The 26311-nt window shown below is 37.4% G+C and overlaps 1 protein-coding gene across 1 annotated transcript in view; it reads left to right on the forward strand.

Annotated features, from left to right (window-relative positions):
• The first annotated feature begins 4135 nt into the window (after positions 1-4135).
• Positions 4136-26311, forward strand: part of WDR27 (WD repeat domain 27) — a 94576-nt gene continuing 72400 nt past the window's right edge. Inside the window, exons 1-17 of the mRNA XM_048299635.1 lie at positions 4136-4452; positions 5321-5462; positions 7741-7865; positions 8310-8423; positions 9142-9193; positions 9687-9757; positions 10658-10772; positions 12094-12229; positions 15247-15350; positions 15799-15866; positions 16788-16921; positions 18328-18404; positions 19979-20057; positions 20585-20656; positions 21825-21928; positions 23042-23131; positions 26007-26128. Of these exons, the coding sequence (XP_048155592.1) occupies positions 4270-4452; positions 5321-5462; positions 7741-7865; positions 8310-8423; positions 9142-9193; positions 9687-9757; positions 10658-10772; positions 12094-12229; positions 15247-15350; positions 15799-15866; positions 16788-16921; positions 18328-18404; positions 19979-20057; positions 20585-20656; positions 21825-21928; positions 23042-23131; positions 26007-26128 (1788 nt within the window). The 5' untranslated portion in view covers positions 4136-4269. The remainder of the gene's footprint in view (positions 4453-5320; positions 5463-7740; positions 7866-8309; positions 8424-9141; positions 9194-9686; positions 9758-10657; positions 10773-12093; positions 12230-15246; positions 15351-15798; positions 15867-16787; positions 16922-18327; positions 18405-19978; positions 20058-20584; positions 20657-21824; positions 21929-23041; positions 23132-26006; positions 26129-26311) is intronic.

Consider the following 26311-nt stretch of genomic DNA (forward strand, 5'->3'; position numbering starts at 1 on the left):
GGGCGGGTGGAGCCGCCGCACCCTCCCCGAACGCCGCCGGTACCGCCGGGCGCTCCCGCCCCGCCCCGGGCATGGCCGCGCCCCCGGTATCGCGAGAGCGCGCGGCGGGGGCGGGGCGCGCGGCGGGGGCGGGGCGCGGGCGGACGGGTGAGGGACGGGCCTAGGGAGGCAGCGGGGCACGGAACGGGGACGCTTGGTGCGCCGGGAGAAGCGTTCTTCACCGCGGAAGCCTAAAGTTAGAGAAGCCTTCCTTCAGCTGCACTGAAATTGGATGTAAGATGTTTGCTGGAGGATAGGCGTCCCTCCCTTAGTTAGCGGCAGTTTATCTGAACGTCGGCATAAGCCTGATCTGAGGTCACAGAACAGAAAAATAGTGTGACAGCAACAAAACCCCCAACACTGCTTTTGAATATCCATTGATTTCAACAATTACCTGGGTTTGGCTGAGCTGCTTAAAATCATAAACAAGAGTGAAAGATTGAAATGGAAAAAAAAAGTCTTTATGGAGTGCATTGTGTTCTAAGAGATTTAAGAGAGCCTGTGTACGTACCCCAAGGGCCCTGTATTAACTGAGCTAATGTTCTATCTTCCAAGCCTTCTGATTTCATAATGCTCATGTAACTTGTTCTCTTCATTCCTAGCTCAAACTAACTGGCTACATAAAACTGCCAAATGCAGATTCTGATAAATTTTAGCTTTTTTGAAATCAGTTTTGTTCCTATAAAGACTGTTATTCTGCTTAAACCATAGAAATATTAAAATTGCTAGACCTCATTTTTAAAGTTCTTCTTATGATTGAGTATTGAGACCACTAGAAATATACTGTTGGACACAAAAGCATGATACGGTAAGGCACTGTTGTTTTCAGCAGTCTTTCATGTTCCACGTGGATGTCAATTTCACTGGGGGTGCTGCAGTGGGTCCAGAGAAGGGCAATGAAGCTGGTGAAGGGTCTGGAGCACGTCCCATAGGGGGCAGCTGAGGGAGTTGGGGGTGTTTACCCTGGAGAAGAGGAGGCTCAGGGGAGACCTTATCACTCTCTACAACCATCTGAAAGGAGGCTGTAGCCAGGTGGGTGTTGGTCCCAGGCAACAAATGGCCAGACAAGAGGAAATGGTTTTAAGATGTGCCATGGGAGGTTTAGGTTGGACACTAGGAAAAATTTTTCCTAGAAAGGGTGATTAGATACTGGAATGGGCTGCCCAGGAAGGTGGTGGAGTCCCTTGAGGTGTGTAAGGAAAGGCTGGATGTGGCACTTAATGCCATGGTCTATTTGACATGGTGGTGTTCAGTCATAGGCTGCACTCAATAATTTCAAAGTCTTTTCCAACATAATTGGTTCTCTGATTCTGTGATTTGTCATAGGTGGGTACCCAAGGTGAGGGAGTGCGTGAAGCCAAGGTCTTTTAGCATTGTGTTGCATAGAAACAGATGTGTTTCACAGGGGTGTGATGAGGTAAAAAATTCTCCCTGCACACGTACACGTCACTAATACACTATACAGTCAAGAAATCAGTTCAAGATCTGTGATACTTCCTTGGATTGCTGCTAGTTCCCTAGTTGTTATGGACAGTAGGTTGTTGAAAGTATTGAAGGTACAAACATTGAAAGATGAAAATAAAGTAAGGTGAAAATTTTAAAGAGGGGTATTGCTTAACTGCCTAAGAAGCTGATACAGAGACACAACATGTTTCAGAACAAGTTCTTTAAGACTCCCAGGAGTCGTTTGCCTGTCAGAACAGCTCCTTTTTTGCTGTGTGAGCATTTATTTTTCTTTACCGATGACTAAACTGTCGTAACATATTCATGACTGTATCGCTCATGAAAATTGTCACCAGCATATTAACAAAATTTTCCCAGCCATGAGTCACAGTTCAGAAAAACAGTGTCATGTGCAGAGCACTGAATTGCCTCTGTGCAGCTGGTGCTCAATACAGTGGCTTTATCCACATTCACATGCACACACAAAAGAGAATTTTGACTGGTGCTTTCTCCAGGCAAAACTAACATAGACAGGGAGACTATGTTGTCAGTGATAACATATATCAGATGCTTATATAAGGAAAAAATGCTTGTAGTGTTAATTACAGATAGACACAATAAAGACATTCCAATAGAAAATACCTGTTTGAAATGCAGTTGAGGTTGGTATTGACTGATCTGCATCAAAATGGTTTAAGTTGGTATAGACCAAAAACTTGATCATAAAACCATAACCTGGGTTGAAAGGGACTTCCAGACTCCCCCAATACACCTTCCTGTTCAAAACAGTTCTAATTAAATTAGGTTGCTCAGGGCCATGTCCATTTGACTCCTGGACAACACCAGATATAGAGATCCACAACCTCTCTTCAGAAACTTGTTCTGATATTCAACTACTGTCATGATATTTTAAAAAAATTAATACTAATTGGATGTAACTGTAATTGGGTTTTCCCAGGTTCCAGCTTATCACTGAGTGCCTCTGAGAAATGTATCTCTCTGTCTTTCTTGTATCCTCTAATTATGTTGTTGTAGGCAACAATAAAGTCTCAGCTGTCTCTTCTCCAGGCTGAAGAGGCACAGTTCTCTCAGCCTCTCTGTGTACATCATTTTCTCCAGCTCCCTGACCATTTTTCTTGCTCTCTACTAGAATTGCTCCAGTACTTCAGGATCTTTCTTGTACCAAAAACTCCAAAACTGGACATAGCACTGCAGGTGTGGCCTTACAGGTGCCAAATAGAGAGGAAGGATAATTCCCACAATTTGCTGGCTACTCTCTATTACTGACACAGCCCAAGATGCAGTTGGCTGCCTCTGCTGCAAGGGCACTGTGGTGGCTCATATTCATCTTGTCCAGCAGGATGTATGGATCCTTTTCTGGGGAGCCCCTTCCCAGAGAGCCACCCTTCAGCATTTCATCTTGCATGGAGTTACTCTGTGCCAGATGTGGGATTCCACTTATTCTTATAGGACTCCACGCAATTCTCATCAGCTTGTTTCTGACTGCTCCCCCCCCAGTTTGGCATCATCCACCAACTTGGGGAAAGTAGAAGATTTGTTTTTCTTGTTGGTGATGCTGCTTCATGTGCTGTCTGTGCTGTGTTCTCTGCATCACAAAACCACAGATGGTTTGGGTTGGGAAGTACATTTAACAATCACTTAGTCCAGCCCCCCCTGCTGGGGGCAGGGGCACCTTTGAGTAGACTCGGTTGCTCAAAGCTTCCTCCATCCTGGCCTTTAACACTTCCAGTGGCAGGGGATCCACAGCTTCTCTGGGCACCCTGTTCCAGTGCCTCACCACCTGCATTGTAAAAAATATGCTCCCTCTGTCCAATCCAAATCAACTCCCTCTTAGTTTAATGTCTTTGCCCCTTGTCCTGACACTAAAGACCTCTGTAAAAAGTTTCTCTCTGTCTTTCTTATATGCTTGCTTTATATATTCACAGGGTACTATAGGGTGTCCCTGGAGCCTTCTCTTTTCCAGGCTGAAAAAGTTCCACCTGAGTATGAGGAAGAACCGTGGAGGTGACCATCCACTGGAACAGATTGCCCAGAGAAGTTGTAGAGTCTCTCTCAAGATAGGGGTATGGGGATATTCAAGAACTGTCTAGGTGCAATCCTGTGCCATGTGCTTTAGGATGACCCTGCTTGAGCAGGGAGGTTGACATAGATGACCCACCATGGTCTGTTCCAACATGACCCATTCTGGCTGTGATTCTGTGAAGAGCCCCAAATCTCTCTGCCTGTCTTTACAGGCGATCTGTTCACGTCTGTCCTTAAGGTCCCGTTCCAATAGGTCTCTGCTTGTGTCGTGCTGGGTCCCCAGCGCTGGGTGCAGTGCTCCAGCTGGCGTCCCACGAGTGGGACACGAGTGGGGCAGACGTCTCCCTGGACCGTCTAGCCGTGCTGCTTTCTGTGCAGCCCAGGACGTCGCTATGGAGAGGCAGGAAGCGGCCCCGGGCGGCTGTCGCCGGCCGCGGGGCCCGTTGCCCGGGTGAGGGACAGCGGCTGCTGCCGCGGGCCCGCCGCGCTCCGCGGGCGAGCGAGGGCTGTGCCGTGCCGCCCGGCCTCCCGTCAGCGGCGGCGCTGCCCTGGTTACGGCCCGGGCTGGGCGCGCCGGGGCCGGGGGCTCTCCGCGGGCCGGGGCCGGGGCTCTCCGCCTCCCAGCGGGAGGGAGCTCCGAGCGGGGCTGTGACAGCCCTCGAGCCCCCGCGGTCAGGACGCGGCCGGCGGGGGAAGGCGGCCCCAGTGGTCCAGCTCTGCCGCGGGGCCGTTCGCAGCCGCAGGATGGAGAGCGCCGGGGCCCGCCGTGCCTCTGGAGGAAGCCGCAATCCTGACGTTGTCTGCGAAAAACACTTGTTTAAAGGCAAACTGCCAGAGCCCCTCTTTCAGCTGGCATGCAGTCACCACCTCTGTGCTTTCCCTGTGAATCTCAATGAATTATGCGTCTGGAACACAGCCACTGCTCAGGTAAAGCTAGAATAGAGCCTTTTGTAGGCTGCTACTTTAAACTAAGCCATAAATAAAATATTTGAGGGTAATATTTGAGGTAAAATATTTGAGGTAGAAATGTTAGGTTTCACTTTAATGCTGGAAAGATACTAGCATTTGTTATGGGCTTTGTTATTGTGAGAAGAATAAAATAAACTGTTGTGGTGGGTTGGCCCTGGCTGGCATCTAAAGCCTCACCCAGTCTCCTGCTCACTCCTTCCCAGCAGGGTAGGGGAGAACATAGGATGCACAAAAGTGAGAAGTCACAGGTAGAGACAAAGGTAGTTTAATGAGTGAAGAAAAAGAAAAAAACTATATGAAGGCAGTCACCACCCCCTACTAGCAGACCAATCCCAGTACAGGCTTTGAGCAACAGCCACCTTAGAATCAATCTCCCAGGCCCTCAACACCTTCTTGCATGCAATACCCCAGTTTTATTGCTGGGCACAATATCACATGGTAGGGAATGTCCCTTTGCCAGTTCAGCAAACTGAAAAGTTAGTTCCAGCTGTGTCCCCTCCCAACCTCTTGTGGATCTTCAGCCTATTATTGGGATGGGGAAACTGAGAAAAAGTAGGAAAAAAGAGAAGGGCCTCGATGCTGTGCAAAGAGTAGTTGGCAACAGCCAAAACATTGCTGTGTTATCGTCACTATTTTTGTCACAAAATCCAAAGCACTGTGCCATGCAGCCAAACCCATCCCAGCCAAACCCAGTACAGCTACATTGTAAATAAAAACTAGTTATCGTTGTGTTGATTTCATGTACATTATCCATTTTTAGTTTTGTATTAGTCATAATCTTTGTTTGAAGTGATTCATTTAACTCTTCTTTATCTACATTTGTCAGCCATTATATTTGTCGGGGCATCATTACTCAATTTCTGCAGTGTCATTTGGAAGTAAAATCGATCCACTTCTTGTCTGCTCTGCCTCACATGAACGTGTGATAGTGTGGAATCTTGATGAATGTACACAGAAAGTGCAAGAAGGTACAGTATTGCTTATATAATTTATATATCATATATATAAACAAAGAAGTGATTCAAAAGCAATCATTCACCACCACTGACTCAGACCAATGTCCAGCCAGTTTCTGAGCAGCAGCCACCTTGGAAGGCCACCCCCAACACCTCCTTTTCCCCCATTGCTCCTTCTATAACAAGATCGTTATTTCTGAGAAGCACACCTCAGCCACTCAGATTCAGCAGCACGAACAGCCACATTAATGCTTTATTTCTCTGTCGCTCTTCTTCGGCAATGCCGACTTGAACCAGGCCGGTAGCGCAGCCAGTCCTGTCATTGTACCTTCTTTGGAGATGCTGCGTTCACAACCACCGGCCCCATGCGGCGGCGGCCCCGCGGCGATGCTGAGCTGGGTCAGGAGCTGGCCGAGGTGCTGTGCGGGAGCGAGCGCCTGCTGGCAACCTCGGGGCAAACACAGAGAAACAGTGCAGAGGCAGTGACGTTCTGCCATTGTGGAGTAAAATGGACAGAAGAAAAGTTAGTCATAGCAGTACTGCATAATTAAATATGCAACGCCAAAATACTACCTTTTCTGGAATACTTGTGGAACGAGTATTTTGCATCCTGGTTTGCCTCTCCTTCTGTCTCTGGAACACTGTTTTCATGTGTGTGTGAGAGAGAGACCAATGCAAGTATCTGATTTGGGAGAAGAGTGCATGAGTGAAAGAGCATTGTGGTGACATAACACACAGAGAACAGGAGTTTTAGTATCCTGACCACCGTCTTGGTTTGGAGCTTCAACCAATGGAATTAGATTCTAGGGAGCAGTGCTAACCTCTCTGCAAACTTAAATTAATTGATTCATTGGAAAGTAGAAGAACGATGAAAGGAAAAAAAAAAAAAAGGGCAAGATCCCCAGAATCATGATTCACTGGATTCCCAGTGGCAGTCTGTCCCCCTTTGGTGTCAACATTTAAAGTTGCATGGTATTGCCCCACACTACTAAAAGTTTCCTCCTTGTTACCTATAGTTAGAGATTTGCTGATGACTTAATGTGAGTTTGCTTGTACTCTGCTCCACTTTGAATTTACATATATATATACATATATGTAAATATATATACTATGAAAACTAATGTTGTAAAGAAAAGTTTAACAAAATCAGTGATTCTTATAAAAAAAGGTCAGTATTAAATTTTAATCTGTGTAAGAGTAACATAGAGAATCAAAGGATGCTTCAGGAACTGGGAATAAAATGGGACTATGAATTTGGAGGAAATAAAACTGGAAAATAGGAATAGAAAGTAGCAGACAGAAAAAGAGCATGTGTAGTTTTGATACAAAGACATCTGACATCCAGATTGTCTGCTGCTGGATTTTTTCATTTTCTCTCCATCTACAGGCTCTTCAGCAGATGCTGTAAAGTCTTTGTCTCCCCAGACTGTCCTCTGCACGTTCTTGGCATGTTTTCTCATACTATTTCTTATAAACTGTGTCAAAGTAGTTAAGGAATTCTTTGTGGGATCTTGACCTGTTAATCAATTGTAAAAAGACTCCACAGCATCTAAGATGAAAACCTGAAAGGACACCTGGTATTGTGTTTGTATTCTAGCTAATTTGTTCCCTATGAAACCCTAGAATATCCAAACTGTCATCACATTAAAGGCAGCATTATAAAATAGGGATCTGCAGAAACCAGTCTGCTTGAACCAGTGAGATGACCAGAATGAAATAATGAGATAGGAGTGAAACATGACCTATTCTCAGAGCTAGTCTTATCTGACTCTGTAATGATATTTAGTCTTGTACTTCCTCTTTCAGTCTTTTCCCACAGAAAAATTAAAACCAGAGGAGGAAAATTCTCCTTACGTGTTGGCTGAGTGGCTGGCATATTCTCCCAGAAAAAGTATTTTTCAAAGCCCTGTTATGCTGTGCTTCAGTTAGGATTTCTTTCCTCCAAAGTGAATGTGGCACTAGTGGGCACATCACCCTACTCCAAAAACCCTTTCCCTGGCAATCTTCAATGGAAGCATGAAAGCATGATTTAATGGCAATTATTAATATCTCAAAGAGCACCAGATCATGTCTAGGTGACAGGGCAGATGGAGGAATTCTGGTGGTGCTTAGTTCTATACTTTTCTTTCTAATACCCTGGTGTAATTAAACAGTGTGTTTGTCTGTACATCTTCCTAACAGAAACTGGGACAGCTCTGTGGTTAGTAACTGCTACGCAAAACTTCTAAGGATCTCACTGCACCAGATTTTTGTATTTCATTGAGTCTCATTAACAATACAATTGCTGCAGGGTTTACACCTCGAGGAATTGTTATAGGAACTCTTTTGGGAATGGTGCTTCATGTAAGATTTAGCCCAGATGATCAACAAGTGGCAGTATGTGCTGGAAATCAGATCTACATGTTAAGTGCAAAGGTGAGATACCATACTTTGTAGCCATGGTACTGATATTTCTTTTACTTATTCGCTTTCAAATAAAATCATGATACAGAAATGTTAGTCAAATTAAGCAAAAACATTCATTTTGTGTCATAAAATAAGTAGAATTGATTCTTGATAATGCATCATATATCAGATAGAAGACTAGGTTTAAGGAATTGAAATAGTACCTCAATAACTTAGAAGTAGAAAATATTCTTAGGTCATTGAAAATTATTCCTGTATCATTCAGTCTGAAGAAGCAAATGTAATGTGTAGTGGCTTTGCCAGCAGGATGGTATACAGGGCTTCAGTTTCAATCAGAAACATCTTACTGAATTTTACTTTGAAAACAAATCTGACAATGATTAGCAACAGTTGTTGATTATTAAAACACGTATTAGTCAATTTTATGTTGAAGTCTATTCTGTTTAATCACAGAATGAAGCTATACTAGCTGAATTGGACGCCCACTTGGCTCCGGTAACTGCTGCTGAATTTTGCACATGGGAGAAAAATATGCTCATATCAGTGTCAGAAGACAGAACCTTTAAGGCAAGGAAACTGTAGAGATGAACTTAAAAAAGAATAGTGAATATATGAGGTAGTCTTATTTATTCCCCATTAAATATGTTTTGAAGATTAAATAAAGAACATCTTTGACTTTATGGAGATAAGGACATTGTTCTTAGAATTTCTTGGGAAGTTGTAGTAAAAATTAATAACTCTTTTTTTAAAAGAACAATGCAGGTTTTGTATATTCAAAACTTTCCATGGTTAAGTATTAATTTCAGTGATTATTATCATCTGGAAAATAGAAATAAAATATTTTGATCAGTTTGGCTGCAACTGAAGTGTTTCAGATATGCTGAACTGAAGGAAAACATTTCCCTTTGAGTCTGCTGACATTGATCTGAATTTTACCTTTTGGGAATATTGGATTGGGTTATTGTATGCAATGCACCCCTCCCCTCTTTTCTTTTCCATGTATACCTTTTCATAAATTTAGCTAAAATCACTGAGAGGTCAACCTAAGCAAAGATGATACTTTGTGTATCCATATCATGTGACTTCCACCCTTTTCACCAGGGATGCTTATCATAGCTGGAAACAGGTGCTGAAAAAAATTCTTTCCTAAGAACATCACTTTCAGTGACTGCATTTCTCTGTTTTCACCACGTGATGGCTGTTAAAAGTTGTATTTTCTGTAGGCATCTAAGTAGGTACCTATCTTTATGTTTTCTTTATATCTTTTTTTTTTTTTAATCTAAAGGTGTGGGACTATTCTACCAGCCAGTTAATATATCAGTCAGGAATAATAACAGGTAAGTTTTCTATTTTTAAATGTATTTTTTCACAGCAAAACCCTCCTATCTCTAAACAATAATCTATGATTATTATAGAAGTTTTAGGTTGATTTAGTGAAAATAATTCTAGTAGACTAGGTAGCAGTAAACATATTATCCTTTAAAGCGAACAGTAAATATTTTTTCCTTAAAGTCTGCTTCTCAGTGGATAGTTTTAGTGTACTTTCATAAACAATTCTGAAAACCATGCCACAGCAGCTTGGGTGACAGGTGCAGGAAAGCTCTGCCATGGCAGCTTGGGTGACAGGAAGTTCAGAGACCTGCAAACAGAAAGCCCTCAGCAGCACAAAGGCTAAGGCACACAAAGCACTGTGCAGCCAATAGAACTGCAGTAAGGGCTTTACCCCCCTGTCTTTATGAATAGGAAGATGCAATTTTTAATCATATATTTTAATTAAGTATCTGATTTGTGTCTACTCCAGAAATACTTTTATCTTTCTTTTTTGAGCAGCATTTCCTTTGCTAAGTCTGCTAATTGATGAAGAAAGCAAACAGATTATCACTGGATGTGCTGAGGGACAGGTAAGGATTGTCCATTAAACTCAGTCTCTGTGTCAAGAGTCAACAATTATTAATGTTTCTGTCTATAAAGAAGGTTCACAAACTGCCTGTTTTGAACTGCTAAAAGAGTTATTTTAGTAAGCACAATTCAGTGTTTTGAGTGCAAACCATAAATGGTACATAAGACCTCTATTACAAAACAGAAACTTTTTCCCGAAAACCAGGAAAATTTTTAAGACCACAATCAGTGATTATGTAAGAAGAGTACACTGAGAGGCGATAAATATATCTGTTAAAAAAAACCAAAATAGGTGAAAAATAGGATTCTCCTATTTTGGCCAAAAAAAAAAAGAAATGCATGACAATAAATGGAAGAGGCTATGATTTCAGCATTTTGGAATTCTAATAAAAATATGGTAAATGTGAATATCCATTTCACCTCTTCCTTAATGGTAAGAATATATTTACGTGATATTTTCCAGCTGTTTTTCTTCAGTGTTACTATTCAGTAATTCTGAAGAAAATTAAAGCTTTAACTATAGTGGTGTCTAAAATGAGAAAAGTATAAATGAAATCCATGTACATGACCCAGTGAGCAATTACATGCATGTTACCTGTGATTTTTAATTGTGGCAAATAGTCTATAAGGAGCTTTTTTCAAACACATAACCTGTGGGAATTAGTTGTACAGTTCAAACCGATCATTGCTGCTTTTGCTGCTTTTGAATACATTCCCTTTGATTATCTTTAATAATCTTAGAAATACATATAATTGAAGTTCTTGTCCAAGGTGAGATGCCATACACAAAAGTTCACTAATTACCTCCACGGTTTTAAATATTAGATCTTTAGTTTGTATTCATGTAAGCTTTATATTTAGTGTCAAAATGTTATTGCAATTGCTTTTTCTTTTTCTTGCAGCTTTGGATCTTCAGTTTAATCAGTGATCGTAATTACCGTTGCATAGCACATATCGACTTAAAGAAAGAACAAGAGAAATTCTGTAATAAAAAGTGGAAATCTGGCAAAGAAATAGGTAGCACAGTGTTCCTAGAATGCTGTTTATGGTATAGTGTAGTTGTTACTGGCTACTGAGTGTGTGCTTTTTATACCATGATAATTTATTGTAAGTGATAGACTTATGAGTCTTAGACTGTGGCATGGAATTCTTACTGAAGCTGATATGTAGTTGGGTATTGGTGTATCTGGAAGGAGTTACTCACCTATGTATATAATAAATTCTTGGCCAATGCATTTGTTCATAAGACATTGCATCATGTGCACTATTATGTTTTTTTATTGAATTAACTATCCAAGGCTTCAGAGAGAACAGAACCACTGCCTAAAAATTAGTCTAAATGGAGTACCTTTCTCAGTTACCTTTGAAGTTTCTAGGAATCTCTTTATTTTTTTTGTTTTTTCTTAGATATTTTTTAATCCATACCAGTACCTTCATGAAATGATATTTTTATGACTGTGATATTTCTAGTGATATAATATGGAGTACATATGAGTTTTTAAAGACTGCCCTGGTAACCCCAGCAGGGCGATTCTCTGATACCACACTGGTTTGATAGTTCTCTTGTTCTGCCTTGGGATCACCATGAGCAGGTGACAGCCTTGGTACAACAGGAGGTCACCCTCTCCCTGCTGTGGTGCCAGTGTAAACGCCCATCCCCTCAGCACTGCTGTGGCTTTCTTAGGGAAAGGGAAATCTCATTTGCCTCGCTTCCTCTGTTTCTGGATCAATGGCTGTTGTGTTCTTTCCTGCCTAGTGGTCCTGCTTCCATAATCCTAAAGTCCTAACCTAAGGAGAAAGACTGCTACATTTCTTGTTATTATTTAAAATCTGTGGATCTCACTTTCATGTTTGAAAGAGAGTGATGTAATGTGTGTGCCTAATGCTGAATTTAATCCTAATAGTTCTTAAGTGTGAATTACACATGCAGAATGGATTGGAGACTCCTTGGGAACAGGGAATTGAGGTGGATTTTCATCTTGCTTTTGGATTATGTTGTAACTTTAGTGTCCAGGGAATTTTCAGGCTAGTGGAAAGATACCCATCATGTTTAAGGATTGTTGGAATATGGCTTTCAGTGTCACTTCTTGAGGTGAAAACCCCTAAAATCTGCAAACTCCTTTTCAGTCCATAAGTAGACTCTTTGGATTTTGTCTCTAGGTATTTGAAAAAACCCACATAATAACAAGGAAAGCTGGCTCTTAGGATTTATCTGTCTTTTGAAATAGAAGTTTCTTGAGTGTGGTCTTAGTTTTTCATCACTGCTACAAATTCTCTCTTGAATCCTATTTCCCTTGTTTCTTAGTTTTTTGATAGCTGGTATTGTTGACTTTCTTAGGTGATGGGCAAAATAATTCCAAGCTTTGCAAAACAGACAATAAAACGAGACCAGAAGGATCAGTGGAAACATCGTTTCCTATCCTCTTAATTGAACATTGTGACTTTTTTGTATGTTTCCATAATGAAGAAAACACGTAAGTCCTTTAAAATACCACCTAGTATTTAGCTTGAATTTATTTCTAGGAGCTCCTATTGGTTCTTGAATTATTTTCACTGCAACTTAGTATTTTTTGAAAAATGCAATAGAAAAATCAAATAATGTTTTTAGTGATCTGCAAGTTTTGGTGGCCCACTCTTGGGAGGATAATGTACACAAGCTGATACAAAGTTAAAACTGGTTTTTATTCTGAGAAAATAATTTTATGAAAATGTCATTGAGAATATACTTTAGCATCTACTGAAACCAGATGATGAGGGAAGATGAGTTAAAATGTAATTAATAAATCAAACTTATTTTGAGTTTTCTGTCCTAAAAATGTTTGCTGCAGCCACTGTGTGACTGTGTCAGTATGCCTTCCAAATTTAAATAATTTCTGAACTACATAACCTGCTCCAGTCAAACTTCTGTCACGACTCTTTCAGAACATGATGCTTTTACTCCTTCCCATGGAATTGGTTAGCCAGGTAGAATTAACCCTTATATTGCATTTCTTTCCTGAAGAGAAGTCGAAACATATTATCAGGTACCTGGAGATCTGTTCAGCATACTCCCACAGGAAGTCTCAAAGAACAACCTGTTTGTGTTGTAATTTATGACTGTCACTTGGATAAATTTCTCAGCCGCACCATGTTTTAGAAAACTTGTCCTAACTTTTGCTCTGTGGGGGGGTTATTCAGACAGAACTGATTAATCTCTGGTTAGATATACAAACAACTTTTGATAAACAAAGAAGAAAAATATCCAGCAGTGTTGGATGATTTTGGTTGTCTCTACGTCAAATTTAAGTACTCATTAACAGTTATTTTCATGATGCCTGCATATTTAGAAGTACCACCATTGAGAGGAAGGAAGTGGTGATTTTTAAGATGCACATCTCATACTTTAATGCAGTGACAGCACTTGAAGGCCAGATGATGAATTATTACAGTCTGTCTTATTGCTTGTGTAATATCACTCTCAAATTTTCATAACTTTGTCTTCATCACAACTATAGGTTTGATTTTAACTTTTAAAGATGACACGTTTTCTGCTGATAAAGAACCCGCCCTGTCCCTAGTGAGGTTGCTCCAGGAACTGACTCATTCAATTTTGCTTTTAGTCTGAATTACTCTCTTTTCATATACAGGCTTTTAGTATGTCTTTTACTCTGATAGTCCAGTGCTAGCCACTATCAAGTTCTCTCCTTGGACAGCAAATTACAGCTCATTAACAAGTTACCTCTGCACTTCTGGATAAAACTGTTTGCACCTTGTATAAGGCATGTTTTGTGTAATGTTTTTAGCATTTGCTCTTGAAATTTTCTGAGACTCAATGTCATTTATTTTTCAGTCCCCTTTTGGGACATGGTTGCCTGAAATGGATACACAGTAATACATTATTTGAAATAATTTTCTGAATTGAGATAACATCACTTTCCCATACCCACGTTACTGCTTCACATTGTACGTCTAAGGTCTATTTGTTCTTTCAGCTATCACATCGCAGTTGAAGGTTTTGTTCTGCTTATAAACAACCATGGCCATTAAATTCTTACTATTAATTCAGTTCTGTTATCTTTTGGGTTGACAATTTTGTATTTATAAATATTTTTTTCTATTTATTTTTTAAATAGAGTGTGTTGGTTTCAGTAGCTGGTTCAGATTTGCCTGAACAATTGAGAAATCCCTGATATACTGCTTTTCCTGCCTGCAATGAAAAGAAACAATGAAACATTTTTGGAACACTGATGTCCAAAATTAGGCATCTCACGCTTTCCTAAGCTTTTTGACATTGAGCAATCTCATCACAACGGGTTTTATAATTGTAAAGTGGGAGTGAGGTAAACTTCCTGGATATATCACTTTATGTTGTTCATAATAACTTGATAGTGACACTTCTTTATGAATAATTCAAAGAATTTGCAAATTAAATCAGTCTGTTACTGCCGTAATGAACGTAGTGCAAGCCACAAATAAAACTATTCGTATCAAGTAAAAGTATCAAAAACCAAAACTGAAACTTGTCTATTCCAGTCTGCTTCTTAACATATTTGACTGTATATATTTGGAGAGGTTTTTTTGGTTGGCTTTTTTTGTTTGTTTGTTTTGTTTTGTTTTTAATAAAAATAGTACTAAGCCACTATGGTGAGTTTTTTCATACCAAGTTACAGCTTCCTATTTTTCCATATCCTTACTTCAAGTCCTATGGTCTGGTTTTACAAATAAAACTGATAAGTCTACTGACTCCTATTTGGAAAATTTGTTAAAATGTTGATGTCAATTTTTATTTATTGGGGCATCAAAACAGTTTTAGTTTTTTGAGAATGACAACTGTTATTTTGTTGCAATTATCTTATGCTTGATAATATATTTCTTCTGTTAGGGTGTTGACTGAAATTGTAACCAGTTGGTTTACTCTGTGGTGCTTGCAGAAGCTGGATTTCATTACCTGACTGCAATAGTGCGGCCAGTAAGCACAGGCTGAGACAGACATTCCAGACTTGCCTGGGGGTTTTCCCCCTTAGTTTGTGCTGGCTTTTCTCTTGTACTTTATGTAAAAACATACATTGAATTTCACTGCTTTTTGGGTGTTCATATAAGAGTGGCAAAAGTAAACTATGAGTGGATTTGCCTCTTGGTTTGAATTTTCTCTTTGTGTATGCAGTGCTTTTACAGCATCTCCCATCTCTTACAAACCACAGTGATTTTTGAAGAAAAGTATTTCCTGTGCAGTTTTAGATGTGCCACGAAGCACTTACACGAAATCAAGGATTGCGTTCTGCTCTTAGTTTTAAAAATTTCACCAGTTTTGCTTGAAACTTTGAACTACAGATTTGAAAAAAAAAAAAAAAGTTTTAAATTTAATGTATTTTTTTGTGTGTGTGTCTGCTTTATTATTGTTGTACTGGGACTGGGTAACGAGTATTAAAAAACCCAATTGCTGTTTGTTGTATGGTAACAAGAAAAGCTTCTTTATCCTACTAAGAGATATTTTTTCTCCTTGTTTTAATAGATATTCTTCCCTGAATACTAGCTATTTTTGGATAGGAACCTCTACTGGCTTGTTAATAATTAATTTGGCAAACTTTGAATTAGAAGCTTTTTTATCTTACAGAGGTATGTTTATAAGCTAGCTGATTACACCATAGCGTGATTGCTTTTGTTATCTGACATAAATAGTGTAAGAATTAGGTTGTGAAATAGCATAATACAATAGAAATCAAATATTTCCTAATATTTTTCCTAATAGCTTTTTTCCTAATAGTTTTTGTATGTTTTCCTGGACCTAGTGACTTTTCTCAGAAGACATATTGGCACTAGATCAGTGCAGTGGCTAGCAATGAATTTTTATTCAATTTTGCACGTCATGAATATTAAATACAAGGAATGTTACTGTACTCCATTATAATTTGAGGGTAAGCTAGAAGTATGTACTTTGAAGAGAGTGGATTAGGGTCATGTCAAATTAGTATGAGTAATTTTTTTGTGTGTGTCTTAGAGATGATAGGTTTTTTCTTTGGAAATGCAGATATTATTTTATAGCACAATGTTCTTGTTGGTAAAGATTACAGTGACCTCAGCATTCGGATTGCCAGATCATGTGCCTTAACAAGGAAGGCAGCTGATCAAAAGGTGAGTATGCAATAAACATTGCTTTAATAATTTTACCAGCTCCAGTTATTTTCAATAAATATTAATTAGACATTTTGCTGACAGATTAATGTACAGATTTGCTTTATTTAATGTGAATTACACAGAAATGTCTTTGAAGAGGGCTGATTCTTCATTATGCAATCTGCTAGTTTGAAGCTCTCGCAGCTTATATACAGTCTAAAGTGATTAGTAAGAAAAAGGTGAATTTTTACAGTGTTCAGGGTGTACCTTGAACGTCGAGAATGACCATTGGAGAAGCAGAGGAAATCTTTTAGGGAAAAAAAAATATAAATATTGTTATACCTTGTTTCTCAAACAAATGTTAGGGTGCATTAGTTCTGAATCCTTCTAAAGGATCTGTCAAAATTATTTGGGTTTTGAGAAAATTTCTGTTGAAAGTCACTAAAAATTATATTAATAAAATGGACGGTATTCTTGTCTATACTCCACTTTTGATGTTGTAGTTTTCCTACAGATGTAAGCTCAATCTAGGCTAGATATTTAACATAGAAGTCCTAGGCTTTAGAGAACAATTTTGTTTAAATTCAGTTCTTAGCATGTTCTTATCATGTTGCTGAAGCCAATCTTTCTTCCATGTGTATTTCTTTTCTCTCAACTCTTACTGCAAAACTGTCTCTAGTGTTGGAGGTGTTGGAATTTCTGTCACTGTTATGTATGTAAGTTTTTTAAAACACATTTAAGCAACATAGGTGTATTTTTGAAGGATAGCTTTAATCACTCTTTACAACTTAATGCTCCTCAGGACTAAATCCATGGATATTTTTGACTAATTTTTACAAATTTCCGAAATTGATTTCATTATTCATTATAAATGTGTTATTGTTTTGTACTTAAATTATGAAGTAAATGGAGTGTTAATTTATGGTATAATTGCTGCAGGCTTTATGTTTGATCACCTCGATGTTTGAAGATATGATTGCTGTGTTGGAAGTTAACCTTGCTGCATTGGTGAGAACTCAGCACAGTGATTTTGTCCCATGTGGAAATGAGAAAAGTCTATCAGTTTTTGCCAGGTACAGAATAATTAAATTTTTTTCCTCCATGTTGGATTATGGATTTGTTTATCTGGCACTAAAGTGTGTCATATGGTTTTCTGCAGTACTATTTGTTGACGTGGTTTGATTTTACTTCTTTTCCTATCATGCTTTAGTTGTATAGAGAGGGAGCAATCACAGAATCACAGAATGGTTGAGTTTGGAAGGACCTCTTCAGGTCATCCATCTTGTCCAGCCACCCTGCTCAAGCAGAGCCACTTGGAGTCATTTGCCCACTACAATGTCCAAACAACTTTTGAATATCTCCATGAAGGGAGAAGCCACAACCTTTCTGGGCAGCCTGTGCCAATGCTCAGTAGAACGTGTTTGCTAGTGTTCAGAGAGAACCTCCTGTGTTTCAGGTTTTGTGCATGGCCTCTTGTCCTGGCACTGGGCACTGGGCACAGAGCCTGGCTCTGGAGTCTGCCTTACAGCCTATGCTGCTGCATAGGCTTGTTCCTCCTCTGCTGCAGGACTTTGCTTTCACCTTGTTGAACTTCACAAGGTTGCTGTCTGCCCGTTTATCCAGACAGTAAATGTCTCCCTGGATGACAACACAACCTTCTGCTCTTTAAGACACTCCTCTCAGTTTTGAGTCATCAGCAAACATGGTGAGGGTACACTCTGCTCCCTCATCCAGTTTATTAATGCAGATGTTTAATGAAATTATAGTAATGGAATTATGTGGAATGGAGTTATAATCTCTGGGTTACTCCACTAGCTCCTGCTTTCCAACTAGACTTTGAGCCACCGATCATCACAGTCTGGGCCTGGTTTTTCATCTGGTTTCCAATCCACCTCACTGTGTGCTCATCCAGACCATAGTTCATCAGCTTCTCTGTGAGGTTCTTATGGGAGACAGTGTGGAAAGTCATAGTGAGATCCAAGTAGACAATATCCACTGCTCTTCTCTCATCTGCCAAGCCACTTATTTTATCACAGAAGTTTATCAAATTGATCAAGCATGACTTCCCCATGGTGAATCCCTGCTGGTTATTACTTTCTTGTCCTTTATGTCCCTATAAATGATTTATGAGAAAATGCTGGCATCTTGAAGATGACAAAACCCCTGCAATATACCCTGAAGTGCAGATTTCAGTGCTTATAATAAAATCATCAGTTAATATGCACAAAACTGGGATCTAACATATAAAAGCTATAGTCTGTGAATCGAGTCAGGGCCGAGGCTTGTCTGTGCTGATGAGTATCTGAGCTGATAACTAATCCACTATGCCTAACTTGTTTTCATTAAAATCTCATTGCTACTGCACATGTATACACACATATGCAGACAAATAACTAAAAAGGAGTTTTGGCACCTTTTCTAATCTGACATTTTTGTCCATTGCATTGGTCAATTTTTTGTGCTTGGTTTTATAATTTAGGTGTACTTTATTGGCAAATTCTCCATTGTGTAAAGGTTTAAAGAAAAACATGAAAGAACCTTCTAGTAAAATACCTGGTAAGTATAAACCAATCCTGAAATAAATTAATAAAGTTATATTTTGAATAACAGTAACAGACTTCCAGCTGTCTTGTGCCTAATACAATCCGTGCATTAATTTTTTAAAAAATATATTGCATTATATTTTTACTTCAATAGGAAGAATTTTACATTTCTATTAGTATTTCATATCATACATGTTATCATTCATGTAATTCATATCATGTATGATAATTTCATATCATACATGTACATCATTCATATAATTGTAGTTGAAAATTATGGTTATAAGTATTTTTCTTCTTTTAAAACCCACTGTCTGAGAACTTTCAGTGGATTTTAAAAGTGTTAGAGTGTAGAATTCACATTTTCATAAGTCATTCTTTGTCCATAGCATGTAGTAAATTTTTGTGTATAATTTGTCATTTCTTTCTTAACTTTGGTTATTAAATATACCAAAGAGATGTTCTGATATATTTTATTGTTCTGAATAATCTTTTGCCAATTCTGGATGTTTAGGAAGTCAATTTTTGCCTCAATATTCTACTTCTTAAAAAAAGAGAAGATCTGACTTCCAATTGCCATTGAAGCGCTTGTAGCTTTTTTTGGTTAGAAAAAATAAAGTCCAAAAAATATTAAAAAAAATGTTTTCATCATCACCAATTGCACTTATTGTGCCCGTTAGAATGTCAAAGGTTATATCTCCAGGGGTTTATGGTATCTTCAGAACACATCTACATCATTTACCTAGAATTCCAGGCTGCCTTGGACACCCATCACTCACAACTGTGCTGCCTTTGTTGACATCTCATGATCAGATCGAAAAGTGCTGTAATGAAATCCTTTGGTCCCTTAAGGCATGTGGTACTGGGAGCTTCTCAGGAAGGACCTTTTTGTGCCTCATTGCTGCATAGGGAAAGGATAGTTAGTGGCATTTGAAGGGACTTCTACCCTCAGCATAGGTAAATGTGTCCCAATGCATCTGAGTTTTTTCCCTGGGAATATCAACCAGATACAACATTTATTTGTAGACGCTTCCAATGTCTATTTGTTTAGTTTGTTTCTGCTGATATGAAATACTCATATTCAGTTTGGAGCTGAGGGGTGCCCCCCGGGTTTCCTAGTACAGCACTGGGCATGCAGACATTACCCATGACTTGAGCTGTGTAGGAACACAGATACTTATAGGTTCCCACCAGTCAGCTTGTTAGTGATCTTTAGATGCATTCCTTATTCCCTTATTCCAAATATAAGGTGTGAATACATTATAGCTAATGCATAAAAAGTCTAAGCAGAGGCAGTTAGGAAACACATTTGTGAACGAATGGTGAAAAAGTGGTTCAGAACAGTATTCTTGCTACTTCAAAGTTTAAAGAGGTTCCTCCTCATTCATATTATTGGAGGAAGGTTGTAATACAATGTAACAGTTCATATTTCTTTCCTTTTCTCACAAATCGTAATTTTAGAGTGATTGGTCATAAACGTGTTTTATAATATAAGGAAGCATCAAGTATTTATATTGTGCAAGCCTGTCTACCTTAACTGTAAAAATATATAAAAAAACCAATGTAAATTAAATTATTTTGCTACAGGAGTGAAGGGCACAATGAAAGATAAACCATTGGTTTTCCATAATAAAATTAAGTCATCAGGATATACAGCAGCACCACGGTGAGTAGAAATATTACTATTTTCCCTGCTTTATTGATGTGTGATATTTTTTCACATAATATAACTATGTGGTCTCATGACTTTGAAATTAACCACCTGTGAAAAACAGTTATGATGTTATCAAAGAAAAGAATTAAAAAAAAATATTGTAAACCAAAATTTTCACAGCTTCTGGTTATTGGTCAACTTCTTTTTGAAATCCATATTAGGTGTCCTGATTCTTTCATCTGAGTAGACTCTTGTTTCTTCAGCTTGCAGAAAGAATTGTCTGAGAACTTTATTTTTATGGATTCTGACCTTCAGAATGCACTTTTCAACAAATGACTCATAGAAATGAAGGTGCAAACTCAGGCATAAGAATATTAGACATTTATATTGTCATCAAAGTCTACATTCTCTTCTCTACTGACATTACCCATAGATGTAAATAGTAAGAAAGAAGTAGGATTGCTTTTGTTTGAAACGATCTGTTTCTCCCATACAATGTATAATGTTTCATATAAGAGAGTCTGTTTTCTCTCTCGTAGAATGACCATGTTTTCTCCAAATACTAACCTGAAAAAAAAAGAGGTATCAAAGTGGAAGATCACTTGTAAATGGTAGGTAATCTAACAACTCTGTTAGAGGAGGAACAAATTAAAAGAAGGGTTATTACAGTTCTATTGAAAATATGGTTTGTCTCTGCTTCTCTCATTGGAACTTTTTAGTAAGGGTTGTCAATAGAACTAAAAGGCTTTGTAAATTTGATATAAAATTTATCACTGCAGCAAGTGATTTGGTTTATCAGACTTTGAATTAAATTGGAGTGCTTCATATAAAAGAAAATATGCATATCTATTTTCCTAGATTTTTGTTGGTAAGAAGAAAGGTGCTAAATATGGTTGGAAGCTAAGTCCCAACACATTCTTAAGCTGCAGTTCTAGTCAAAAAAATAACTGGATGTGGCACAGAGAGAAGTGATTTCAGATCATGTCCCTCATTCACCCCTAAAATATTGTTACTTTAAGTTGATGCAAACTTACTCCAATGGATTTAAACAGAGTATGTGTAATAGTACAAGTTGACCAGTGCAATCTTTATCACTGGTCACAAAGAGCAAATGTTTTTCTAAAGCTGGCATATTCATGTTAATTTGTGTGGAATGTTAAATGGGGATATTGCACACATTTTTTCTCTTTACTATTATTAAAGTATTTGCTTTATGTAATACAAACATGAAAGTAAAGAATGATTGATGCCATCATTTCTCTCATTTTAAAAGAGTTGTTAAAGTGTTAAGAAACCCACTTAATAGCTCAAGACTAAGTTTTTGTAAACCTTGCACCCATAGGAACCCTTACATGAGTACTTCAGATAATTTCAACTTTGGTTTAGCACTGGTTTATATCAGTTAAGCTACTTAGTATTTTAAGTTTTGTGTGGGTTTTTTAGTTAAATTGCTTTTTCTAGTTAATACTGAATTTTTTCACAAGGTCTTTGTAAACAAGGTAGAGTTTACATTCTTTAAATACTTTTGTTAGCTATGTGACTTAAGAAACTTAATTTTTTTGCAAGACTGTTAATTTTTGATCTCATGAATTCACAACTCTCACTGATAGGAGTAGTTTAAATATGACAATTTAAAATTAATTTGGCTCTTACCTTGGATTTGATCTATTTTTTCCAGCAAATATTTATATAAAGATGTTTAGAATAGTTCCTAAAGCGCATTTATTTCATAACTGAAATGAAGTTGTACTGGTTTCTTTCCTTTTTCCTTCTTTGAAGTAAAAATAAAGAATATCCATTGGAAAGTTATCCTCCAATCAAATATAAGAAAGAGATATCTCTTACTTGTAAACCAACCCCAATTTTTTGTATTCAATATTCTGGTAAGTACAAGCTCTATAAAAAATGCAGTTGTGTCAGTGTGCAGAAACAAATCCAAATTTGTGTGGCATAGTTTCTAAAAATTGTGGATTTAATGTGGATAAATTCACAGAAAACTTTCTGGTAATATCACATACTGTTTTGCCATAATTTTTTTCTTGCAAAACCATGCAAGCTGTTACTACATATGCAAAAGGATTCTATTTCTGACTTTATGTCTTGTTTCCTTTTGAGTTTAACTTTCCCACTACTACTTGAAAATTAAGAGTTCTTTCACTAAGGAATTTATTTTCTGGCATATTTACTTAGAGTCATTAGGGTGTATTAAAAACTGACGTTTTGTTTCAAAATACTCAGAATACTCCTATTTCTTACATAAATATTATTCAATTTTTATAAATTAAAATATTAAAAAGGAAATTTTTCTGTGTGATCCAAAGAGAGGCATTTTTCTTAACTGCTTTGGATAAATGACTATTGCCATTGGTTTAGTCAGTTCCTATGTAAATATGATTAAGCAGAAAGCACTTCCTAGATTAGCAATCAAGCATTCTACCTGGTATATAATTATGTCAATGTACACCCTGCAAGCCAAAATATTTTCAAAATATTTTCAAAATTAAATCTTTGTAAGTATTTTGAGGACAAGAACAACTTTCACCATCAGGAAATAAAAGCAATTAGATGCAATCAGTAACTTTGTTAAAATATATTCCGGCCATCTCTCTGTTTTGCTAGTACATTTTAAGTATAAACTGTTTTTCAGTTTGAGGAAGAAACATCTTTCTCTCTTTTTCTCTTTGTCTCTTGCACACCCATGCATGCACACACAGGCTTAAATAATCACAGTTTAGCAAAAATTTCAGAGGGTTCTTTGTTTGAGTTAAAAAATGTTGTTATTTAGAGAATATGTCAGGACAAGAAATGAATTGCCTACAAAATCATACCAAATTCTGCAACACTAATTTGTGATGTTCATACAAAATCTGTGTTAAACATAGGATATGAATATCTGGTTTTTGTTCTGTTTTAGTGACATACGTGTTTTTTAAAGAAGCAGCATATTAGCTTCTTTTTGCTTTCAAATGTAAATCATTAGATGCTCTTCTTTATAGGGGATGGAGAGCTGCTGGCTTGTGGCCTGGCTGACAAAACTGTGCTGATATTCAATTCCAATCTCACTGATGTGCATAATGTTTTTTCAGGTAAATTTATGAGTTATATATTATTGAAGATATAGCATATGATTGAATTTGATCTAAATTGGCACAGATTCCACTCACATCACCCTGAGAACAAGAGAGAGGGAGTACTGATGATTCAAGATGTAAAATTTATTTTTCTGATTGCTTAATTTTGTCCTAGAATTAAACTGACTACCAGGTGTTCCCATTATCTCAATTTTTTGTGAGGTAAGAAGCAATCTATGATTATATATATTGAAATCTTCATCATGATGTATATTACCATATTAAAGAGAAACAATAAAGGCAATATATTGCAATAATAAGGCATGTGTATATTGTAGTAGTATATTCTTATAGTTTATTAGCCAAAAATTGGTTGTGATGACTTGGCAAAAGATGTGTTTGCTTTGCAACTCCAGACTTCGAAAGAATAACCATCTAAAAAAAAAGGGACTGTTCCTATGAAGAAATCCACAACTACAAAAGTGTATGTATGTGTAAACATGTAGACTTTTAAATGAGTCTTAAACACCAGATTATGTCTAAATTTCTATAGGAACAATCTCTTAAATTTTTAATAACAGTAAATGTTATGACTTTAAATCAGTCCTGCTAACTGAATTTTCTGTGAGAGCTCATAATGGAAAATGAATGGTTTTTACTAGCTGACCCTAACAAGTATTAAAACCGGACTACTTACAGATATTTTAGAGAATTATTTCTAAGTAAATAACTCTGACAACTGATTTGTGAAAACAGTTTTCTTTTTGAGTAATTTTCATTATATTTAGTGGAAGAAGCTCTGACATTAAGGAGGCAACATTACTGATATTCTCCTTCTTGTGTGAGGAAATTGATGAAAATATGCCATGTGGACAGAGTAGTGGAGTCTTTTTCTTCTACAATAGCAAGTTCTTAAGTTTTTCACTGATTTATTTGATTGATACCTTTAATCCTTTGTGTCTTTTTTTTAATGATGCACAAGTCTGAAAAACAATGTAAACCACATTCTATTGTGCATGTAGTTCTTTTCAAAAGCAACATAAATATTGAACTGCCAGATAAAGTAGTGCAAGGGAGTAGGAACTGCAAACCATTAGTTGCCTGCTTGTTTCATTCACATTGTTTTTTTCTGTGCAGTTCAGATTACCACGTAGTCACCTGCTTACCTTCTACTTTTGACGCTCGTGTTTTAGATGTGTCATAATGTATGTGTTTTCATGAAAAACCATAATGCATTATTATTACTCAGAGCTGCAATCAATGGCAATGTAAAATTTTCTCTTCTTCAAGAAATGAAAATTGTATCTATTCTGCTAAAAAATTTCAATTTCAAGGCAGCATTAGCATCTGAATATTGCTGGTTATCAAAAGTCATGGTTTTATAAGGCAGCATCAGAGGAGTGGTATAACAACAGTTTTGCTGTAAGCCTAATTTATTCAGTCTTGTTTCCTGAAGGGCTCAGTTACAGTTTTAAGTAGTTCTGCATTCTTCTTCAGTGGTGGCTCTTCAGGTGTCTGTGTCCTGTAGTGAAGTGCAGGTAATGTTGAACAGCTGTAAAGAGTTACAGCCAGCATGGCCTTTTTGAAGAAGTCTTTTCACAAAACCAGCTGCTCTTCTCAATTTGCTCCAGGACTGGGGAACCCTGAGTAATTCCTGTTTTGAATCTTACTGGGCTCTTTCAAGCCAGCTGGCATCTCCTTCAGTGTGCTTTGGGACTGAGGGGCCTGGAGTGCATAGATTCTTAAGCTTTTTGTGTGGCTCTTCCAATTTTCCAAACCTCAGATTTTCCTAAAGTTTCTCAGGTTCCTTACTACTTTGGAAAACTGTTTTGTATATTCTGTTGTGGTTTTCTTTTTTTTGGTTTGTTTGTTTGATTGGTTTTGTGTTTTGGTTTTTAGAAAATCGAAGCCTTTAAATAAAGCTTTGTGTTGTGAACAAAACAAGAATAATACTCACATGTGTATTTGTGCGGTACCTGTGCAGTTTTCTGGTGAAAATTTTGCAGCTGTTTGGTAACTGGGAATTAAAATATCTCATTTATAAGAGTTTTTGTAGACATATGTCTACCAAATGAAATATCTCAATTGCTGAGATAAATTTAATAGCCCTCCTGTAATTTAAAGCAAACTATTTTTTAATATAAAACTTCAGTTGACTAAAGATAAAATGTGCACAAGAGGGCAGCATAAGAACTTTGAATGTTTTAAGGCTAGATGAAATTTATCAGGCTTTATCTGACAAATTGCAATAACATGCATCAAAGTTTTTAAAATTTGATTGACGTTATTTTTTGATCTTTTTGATCAGCTTCAATATAATGTTAGATCACATTAATATTTTAGCTTTTGAATATTGTTTCTGGCTTTTAAAGTTCTTTCTTTGTAAGTTTACATTCTTGTTTTTAACAAGCCATTGAAGTGGCATACTCATTTTATTTTGACAAAAATAGCTAGCTCAGTAATAAAAGGTTAATAAATAAAATAAAGTATTTCAACTATTTTCAGTTTGTCTTAAGGGATTTCCAGATCATGTTTAATATAAAATTTCATTATAATATAATACTCAAAATCTTTTTTCAATACTGAATCTTTGCTTAAGTTTAATTTCAAGCATATTTCTTGAAAGTGCTCTTCCAATAACTTTGAAAAGTTAAAGTTGGAATTATCTTTGCCTGTTTATTAATGAGAGACATTTTTCTGTGTTTTTTGGTGGAAGAAAATTTCAATAGCTGGTTTACTGTTACCAGTTGTAATCCAACCATTTGAAACCTGTACTTAGAATGTATTTTAATATTGTGCATAATTGTATTAAAACAACACAATTAACTCCAGAGAAATTCATGAATGCAAGAAATGAGCTTTATGATATTTCCATTAATATTTTTATTAGGTCATGATGGTGCAGTTAACTCTGTTGGCTGGAGTCATGACAAGAAGTGGTTAGTTTCTGCATCAGAAGACCGAACTTTAAGGGTCTGGTCAGTCTGCAATAAGGAGCCTGCCCTAATTCTGGTAATTGGAAGCTTCCATTGGTTTGGACACAGAGAACACTGTTTCGCACTTTCATTTACTTCCATTTTAAAAGCTCTGTAGAAAGAACCAATTTCTAGAACTACTGAATGGTGACTTCAGCTGATATAACAATCTGGGTGATCTCCATCGAATTCAAATTAGGTTTTCCTCATGATAATTTAG

This window comes from Corvus hawaiiensis, chromosome 3 (genome assembly GCF_020740725.1).
Source record: "Corvus hawaiiensis isolate bCorHaw1 chromosome 3, bCorHaw1.pri.cur, whole genome shotgun sequence".
Classification (NCBI taxonomy): Eukaryota; Metazoa; Chordata; class Aves; order Passeriformes; family Corvidae; genus Corvus; species Corvus hawaiiensis.